Raw genomic sequence first — 7,993 nt, 5'->3', positions numbered from 1 at the left:
ATGCATTCTTCAAGATACTTGCCTTCTGCATTTTGGTGAGAAGATTTTTTCCGGGTACCTTGCCATACAACTTGAACGCTTTCTGGTCTTGCTCGTTCATTTGCTTCAAATTTCATGTCAGCAGAAGCATGAGATTGGATAGACAACAAGCGACATACCGAGATATCGACCTTATTCTGTATCACCGGGAACACAACCATTGTCAGCTATTTGAAGTGGAAGGATCATATATCGTACGCAAATATGGGCAAATGCTATCAAATGGTCCAACAGCGATAAAAGCAACTACAGCCATGGCAAGGTTGCTCCACTGCCAGCGATCCGGGCAAACGAAAGGAACAAAGGATAGTGGTAATCCATCACCCCTTTCTTTCCATATCGACGCATTTTGGGCAAGGGATTCGTTTATTTGAATCATTCAGACAGTCCCTTGGAAAGCCTCCACCCACCTGCCAATGACGAGATTCCTTTGTATGGGACCTCGAAGGGCAGCAGCAGCGCAATGCTCTAACTATGAAACCGATGGAAAAGTGGATGAAGAGGACTTACCATTTTGTGTGGGTTCATTTTGACGGACCAATATGCTGAGGCGGGCAGTGAAGAAATGGATACCCAAGAATGAATACAATCACGACGTCACGTTCTTGGTGCGGAGGTGCGATACGGCGGTCGTATCAGGAGCCGGACCTTTTCGTCTGCGGTAATGGGTAAAGTGCGGTGGCGTCGAGTGGAAGAGGAAGCAAAAGGAAGTGTAAGAAGTTGGCTTGGAAGTTATCGGTTGTATGGTGCCTTTGGGTACAGAAATGCGTTGATGGGCTGATTGCGACGGTGGAGCGCGATCACGGCGGCCAGTTGGCGAGTGTGGCAGGCGCAGTCGGGGATGGGTTTCTGTAGTAGCAGAGGATTAAGAGAACGTGGAATGAAAGAAAAAAGGGCGCTTTGCGGGAAATAAGCTGGGCAGTACTGGCGTGGTGTCCTGCTGACCTGGCTGGATGGCAGTATTAAATAAATGTTGGTCTCTGGTGGCATAATAAAGGGAGTCGTCGGTCACCGTCGCTCTCACCCCTATCGTCCCTCACCCGTAAGCCGTAATCCACAGTTGGTATCCCACCCGCCATTCTCCAAGGGGAAATTCAGGTACGCTCTTCGGGCCTGGAACTTTGTTATCGTCTCCTTTCAGATTTCTAATGAATCTATCGTTTTCTAATCACGACCTTGTCCTCATTACACAAGCCATCCCAATTTTAATACCCCTCGGTTATTACGGTGCTGGAGCACGAATATAAACGTCATTCACTAAGTTGCTTTGCCGCTAATCAGAGTTAGCTCTGTACTATGGAAATCCGAAATTCGCCTCCACTTGCTTGCAATCTCCTCTCTTTCGCCCTTCCGCCCGCTAAACCGAACGTGCTGATGATCTGCTCCGTGACTCATGAAGCCAAAACGTGCTCAACAATATTAATAACTGCTATTTATTGCTCGATAAAAATGCCTCGGATATCATCCCACTGTGGACATAGTTACTAGTTCGCCTGTTCTCACTTCTATTAATTGACGTTAAAATGGACTTAGCGATCGAACATCACCAAGAGGAGGAGCGATTCATCGATATTTGTTCATTAAATGTCTTCGCCGACCTATGCACGCTGATTCGTTGGTAGACAGTCGCCAGTATCTAGATTCAGAAGTAATAGCGGAATGCATTACTACATATTTAATTTAATTTAATTTATAGACTCGTAAAGAAGTCTGTCAATAATCGTCGCTATTCTTCCCCTCCATCGCCTGACACAACTTTCCAAAGTAGCTATCGCTATTCTTTTTCAATGTCTCTGGCGCGTCAAATTCCAACATTTTTCCGGCTCCTAAGACGAGGACTCGGTCATAGTCCATGATTGTTGAAAGCCGGTGGGCGACTGTAAGGACAGTGCACGAGGAAGGCAGGTCGCGAATAGACTTTTGAATTAGTGTGTCCGTGTCAAAGTCAACTGAGGCTGTGGCCTGTTTAGGGTATGTTGTAATTAGTTACTATCAGTCATCCTCAACTGCAATAGACGTACCTCATCAAGAATAAGGACCTTGCTATTTCTCACCAGAGCTCTCGCCAACGCCACAAGCTGCCTCTGACCTTGACTCAAGTTACCACCACCAGCGGAAATATGGGTGTCGAGGGTTAATCGCTGAGGCGTAACCGCACCACCATTACCAGGTTGGCGGCTAGCACCAAGACCAGATTGTTGAAGGGCATCGTTGAGCTCGTAATCGTCATGTTCGCCAAAGGGATCGAGATTGAAACGGAGGCTGCCTGAAAGCAGGATCTGCCGAAACGGTATGAGCCAAACAAAATAAGGCATTAAAAGGCACTCACAGGGTCCTGAGGGATGATGGTCACATTTGACCTTAACGCATGCAGGTTGATCTTTCCCGTGTCGACCCCATCGATCAAAACCTTTCCAGTTGTGGGTAACATCCGCAACAAAGCTAAGGCAAGGGTCGATTTGCCACTACCAGTCCTTCCCACGATGCCGATCTTCTCGCCGCTTTTGATCGTAAGGTCAAGATTGTCAAGAACGAGCGGTCCATCAGTAGAGTATTTGGCAGAAAGGTGATCAAGAACAATCTCTCCGGATGTAGGCCAAGCGGCAGGAGGTTGCTTGGACTCTTCAAAAGCGGGCTCTTGTGGGATGACTAAATAATCTTGAATACGCTACATGATGATAAGCGGTAGGCCATTGATGAAATGTTTTACTTACCTCGACAGAGTTTCCTTGGACTTCCATCTCGTTGACCATTCTGACCCACCACTATGACGTATATCAGCCATACGTCCACTTTTTGAGACTAGGATGGAACTCACAAGAATCATGGATGAGAACGAAATGGCCTGAGAAAGAGCGAAGCCAGAGGTAGAAGCATCGAGTCTAGGACCATATACCAAAAAGGCAGCGAGTGAAGCTGCGAACAAGCCCCCAAGCATGTCAAGTCGAATGGTTACCCAACGATTAAGATTGTAACTTTACAATTTTAGATCAGCCTCGTGAAGGTTTGGAATTCAAAATCCAACTTACAACTAGATGAGGGAAACAACAAATCGCGCAAGAAAATGGAGAACATAAGCAAGTGAGTCAATTGGAAGCGAATTACAGCACTTACAGCAGTTGCTGCTCTAGTATACTTGTCAGCCCTCCTCTGCGCTTCCGCTCTGACTTTCTGCTGGGCCCCGTAAGCTCTGATGGATACGATACCATTAAAGGCGGCAGAGAAATGCGAGAACAAGGGGCTCTTGGCATTAGACATCTCTCGCTGTAGATACTCTCGTTAGCTTGAGCTTGTTAGGGTCGAAAAGCTTTGAGTTCACCTTCACGCTGAGTTGGCCATGGATGTACATCTCACCCAAAACACCACCTAGACAACCAATGAACTGTAAAGAGGTAATCAGCTTCTATGCGCTTGTCAAGTTAAGCGTCACTCACGACCGCGGGAAGAGAGAACAATGGGACAAGCGAAATGACAACAATAATCTTCAGTGCCAATCCAACAGTCACGTCGGCAACGTTGGCAAAAGTCTATGAGAGTCGGTTTCAATTAATTTTCTTGATGCTAGCACCAACTAGTGATTGACTCACTTCGGTAAAAGCGCCGTCGACGGACTTCATATCCTTAGTGAATCGACTGATAATCCTTCCAACCGGAGTCGAATCCAAAAACCTCATATAGGCACCAAATATTGTGTTTACCAAACGTTTGTGAACCTCTCGCGACGCTTTCACAGCACCCATATAGAAAAGAATCGCTGAAGCTGCAAGCTGCACGAGACCGATGAGGACAAAGACAAAGTATAAACCCAAATAAAAGGTCACAGAGACTTTTCTGGGATCCCCTACTTGTTCGTAAGCTCGAGCCCAATGACCCAGCCAGTATGTTTCAAAGGACGACATGGCCTGGCCACCGACAAGAAGACCAAAGTAGAGGAACCAGAAGACGGGACCACCGAATGTTCTATATGCCAGTCAACATTTGCGCAGCCTCACATTGAGATTCAATTCACCCACCTGAAGAATGCGAATAATGCTTTCCTGGAAATTCTTCCTTCGCTCTTTTCTTCAGCCTGGATGAGCTTAGTGGTAGGCTTCTCTTCAACCTTCTTCTCCCCTTGCTCGGCCTCTTTGATCTCCTGTTCCTCTGCCTCTTCGGCTTCTTGAAGTTCGCTGTCGTCCAGAACACCCTCGTTGATAGAGCCCTGGCTGCGAACACTGCCGTCTTCATTGAGCGTGATGATGAAGTCGGCCACCGGAGCAGCAAGGTGAATGTGATGAGTCTGTCTCGTTTGTCAATGATCAACATGGCAGCGAATAATCACAAACATACGATAAGCAAGACAGTCCTGTCCTTGACGAGGTCACCACTCAAAAGATTGTCGATGATCCACCTTGATGTGAGGGTATCCAGTGCAGAGAAAATGTCTGACGTAATGGATGAGTATCATATCTCCGATCAATAAAAAAGATTTACCATCAAGCAAAACGACTGCAGTCTTGGAATAGATCGCCCTAGCCAAAGTGAGCCTCGCTTTTTGACCACCACTGAGGGTAATGCCTTTCTCGCCAACCTCTGTTAAGTCGCCATCATCGAACAGCTTCAAGTCAGGCTCAAGACCACAAGCGCTGATAACCTTCCAGTACCTGGATTCCTCGAAAGGTTCGCCGAAAAGGATGTTGTCCCGAACAGAGTCAGAGGTACACCAACTTTCCTGAGCGGCGTACGACACCCCGTCCTCACGCGGAAGGTGATAAAAGGCGCCCTGCTTCTGTTCGAAATGAAGTTCTCCAATCAAAGCCTAATAGCACCAGATCAGTGACTTGATTCGCATATCAGCAGTTGAGATACCTTCAAGAATGAGCTCTTGCCACTACCTGTAGGCCCAGTGATCAAATTGATCTTGCCCTTCTTAAAAGTCGTGTCTTCAATCCTCAACCTGAAAGGAATCTCGCCGGAGGTATCGGGTTGACTATCCCAAGTGAACGTGGCGTCGTGAATTCGGATAAGCCCTTCCTGCTCCGCTTCTAACTGCTCTGAAGGCTTGATGGTTGCCAGCTTGCCCTCAGAGTATTCATCAATCATCTCACTCTACAACCATGATTAGCCAGAAGGGACGTAATAACGCAACCTAAGGACTCACCTCATGCAGGAACTTGTCCAAACGGCGAACGGACACCCAAGCAGTGACGACAGAGTTGATGAGATAGAAACACTGATTTAAAGAGCATCAGTAACCCAGTTTACTGAGGCGAGCAAGAACTTACCATTCCCAATTGACCCTTTACTAGTTCGAACACCGTCATACTGGTAAACACTTCGGAAGACGTTATTAACGCTGGCCAAGTTGATGATTTCGACACACACCTTTTGCAGCTGTCAACTGTTGCTTCTGGAAAATGGTGTAAACGGCAAAGGTAACGGTCATAGTAAGAACAGGCAATACAGTGTTCAAAAGGGTGGTGAAACTGTCAATATTGTAAGCGGTACTGACATATATGCGACCGGCTATGAAGCATAACTCACAGGTTCATCAATCGCCTTCGCCATATTAAGGTCAATTCTTCTTCCCTCTTAGCAGCGACACGTTCTTTGATTCTGTCTTCCCAACCGAACATCTTGATGATTCTCAGGGCGTTGATAGACTCAGTAATTGTATCGATACGGGAATCTGTCGCGAGCATTCGTTTCTGTTGGAATTGGGCATTGAGTTTAGTAAGTAGACCGGGCAGAGGAAGAGTGATGAACATGGTCAACATCCCAATGAGAGAACCTATAACCATAGGTCATCAGTGAAGGCTTTGCTCGCATCGTTAAAGGTCACCTACTCCAGCTAAGGATGCGATAGAGCAGGACGACACAAAGGACAAACTGGACAGGGGTGTAAACGAAAATTAAGGCAAGGTCACGTCCTAATGATTGCTTAGCATGTTGCCTTCACATTGATCTGATACCATACACACCTTCAATGACTGACTCGATATCCGCAGCCATAAGCACATTGATCTTTCCCGCCAACCCTTGACCCTTGCTCTTCCTTGCTTCTTCATCGGCAGCAGCTTTCCTATCGACAGCCGCGTCTTTATCAGAACCGTTGGCACTACCAACTTCTGTAGCATCGGTCGACTGAGGAGCCGATTTTCGCTTACCACTACCTCGCGCAGTACTTTCCTCCCCCGCCTCGTTCTCGAACCTATCCTGGAATTCTTCAGGAGCTCCAGGAGCATGATCGATAACTTCTTCCACATCTTCCACCGTGATCAAAGGGACTGATCCTTCGCCATTCACCATGTTATCCACTTCTTTCTCCCGATCATCATCCACCTGGTCTTTCATTCTCAGTCGAAGGGCATGATCGAAGAGTAACTGGGTAAGAAGAGCCTCGCTCCGCACGAGGGACCTAGTGGTAGTGAAAATGTAGAACTGCATGGTGAGGGAGCCGAAGGTGGGCCCGAGGAAGAGGAAAATGATCCAAACGATTGGACGAAGACTATGACCTTTGCCGTCCTTTTCCAAGTAGTCAAGCAACTGGTTGATACCAACAGATCCAGAGAGTTCAAAGATTGCGGACATAGCTGACATGAGAGAAACCATCAGGATTTCCTTCTTAAACACTGACGCCAGACTGAGAACTAAGTTTCGAGGCTTGAGACCTTTTTCCTTTCGTCGAACAGGATCAAGCTTATCCATATGTTGCTACAGAAGACAAAGTCAGTAAAGTCGGTGACTATGAAACTTCATCCACGACACACCTTGTACAGATACTCCGCCCGGTCATAATCAGCCAAAGGATGTAAATCTTCATAAGGAAGCGCTGGTGTTTTCCAAGCTTTCCAGACTAGCCCCGTCATGTATTCAAAGAATATGTAGAACAGCAAGGGGGAAGTCTGCTCAGGATGGATCTCCCCCGGGGGCGAAGGGTGCTGGGGATCAACAGGGACATAAGTTCTCGGTCGCACAAGAGGGATGAGCACTGCTGACACTGTGAGAATAGCAACACGAGCCCAAGTGACAGGAGTGTTGATGTCCGCAGGGTCGAGGTTGAAGGTGAAAAGTGGCCAAATGTCACGATAGGCATACACAGCGAAAGCAAGCAAGAGAAGAGAATCAAGATGGGTAATAATATGTCTTCTAAGACGGGTTGCCGGGCGTAGCGTCAGCAGAAGTAAAGAGAAGACAAGAGTATAGAGCTGTGAATAGTCAGCACGTCACTCTCGAATTAGCCAATAGACGCTCACATAGAATCCGGAAACACCAAACTCTCCCCATTCCAAACTAGAGTAATCATCTACAGTAGACTTGGAGTGCTTGCCCTTCTTCTTCTTGTGCTTTTTCCTGCCCCAATGCTTGGCCATATCTTCGACAGTTCCGTCTTCTAATACACTCTGATGTTTCTCTGGTGATTCGGCCAAGATTGTGGCATATATACTGAGGCCCAAAAGGGCACACAGACATAAGGTTCGCAAAACCTCCAGACCGAACAGGACAGAACCATACTCTTTCATAGATCTAACGTGTGCTTTGAAGTCGGCGAGAAGACCGCCGGAAGGCATAGAAGGGGGCGCCGGAGTCACTTCTACAGCTTCCGTTTCAACATCTAGTTCTTCATCATTGATGAGCAAAGGTTCATAAGATTGTCTGTAGAATCTTGTGCGAATAAAGGTGTACGTTTTGGGGACGACCGAAGAGAGAAGGAGTACAAGCGCTGAGATTGCCACAAAAAGAGGGAGAAAAAATAAACTATGCCGCAAGATCAATGGCGGTGGGCTGTGACATATTAATACGTCAGTTCTTATCCATGGTTGAAATAGGACTAAAATGTAACGGCTTACGGATTTTTGTTCTTGTTCTTTGCAACCTCTACGAGAGACTCTGAGACAGATGAGAAGACGGACTGTGCAAATTCTTGCACAATCATTCTGTATTTTGCCGATTGTCTTCACTGGTCGGTCGTGTG

At 47.0% G+C, this 7,993-nt stretch overlaps 2 protein-coding genes; both read right to left on the bottom strand.

The window, feature by feature from the left end:
- The window catches only part of CNAG_01576 (hypothetical protein), a 2,144-nt gene extending 939 nt beyond the window's left edge, over nucleotides 1–1,205 (bottom strand). The window contains exons 1-3 of the mRNA XM_012196986.1: nucleotides 550–1,205; nucleotides 159–176; nucleotides 23–103 (exon numbers count right to left, since the gene is read on the bottom strand). Of these exons, the coding sequence (XP_012052376.1) occupies nucleotides 23–103; nucleotides 159–176; nucleotides 550–567 (117 nt within the window). The 5' untranslated portion in view covers nucleotides 568–1,205. The remainder of the gene's footprint in view (nucleotides 1–22; nucleotides 104–158; nucleotides 177–549) is intronic.
- A 470-nt stretch (nucleotides 1,206–1,675) lies between these two features.
- CNAG_01575 (ATP-binding cassette transporter) lies at nucleotides 1,676–7,954 on the bottom strand (the record flags this gene model as incomplete). XM_012196985.1 has 23 exons in its annotated part: nucleotides 1,676–2,001; nucleotides 2,061–2,318; nucleotides 2,369–2,707; nucleotides 2,754–2,804; nucleotides 2,858–3,014; nucleotides 3,069–3,070; nucleotides 3,154–3,303; nucleotides 3,359–3,421; nucleotides 3,474–3,566; nucleotides 3,627–3,999; nucleotides 4,053–4,318; nucleotides 4,369–4,463; nucleotides 4,513–4,837; nucleotides 4,888–5,127; nucleotides 5,180–5,251; nucleotides 5,304–5,353; nucleotides 5,404–5,504; nucleotides 5,563–5,809; nucleotides 5,865–5,948; nucleotides 6,000–6,732; nucleotides 6,789–7,226; nucleotides 7,275–7,803; nucleotides 7,869–7,954. The coding sequence occupies 23 exons, from the start codon at nucleotides 7,952–7,954 to the stop codon at nucleotides 1,753–1,755; spliced, it is 5,001 nt and encodes a 1,666-aa protein (XP_012052375.1). The 3' UTR covers nucleotides 1,676–1,752.
- Nucleotides 7,955–7,993: the final 39 nt, after the last annotated feature.

This window comes from Cryptococcus neoformans, chromosome 11 (assembly GCF_000149245.1).
Source record: "Cryptococcus neoformans var. grubii H99 chromosome 11, complete sequence".
Lineage (NCBI taxonomy): Eukaryota > Fungi > Basidiomycota > Tremellomycetes > Tremellales > Cryptococcaceae > Cryptococcus > Cryptococcus neoformans.
The sequence above is the reverse complement of the archived record's forward strand: the minus strand, read 5'-3'. Positions and strand labels throughout refer to the sequence as shown.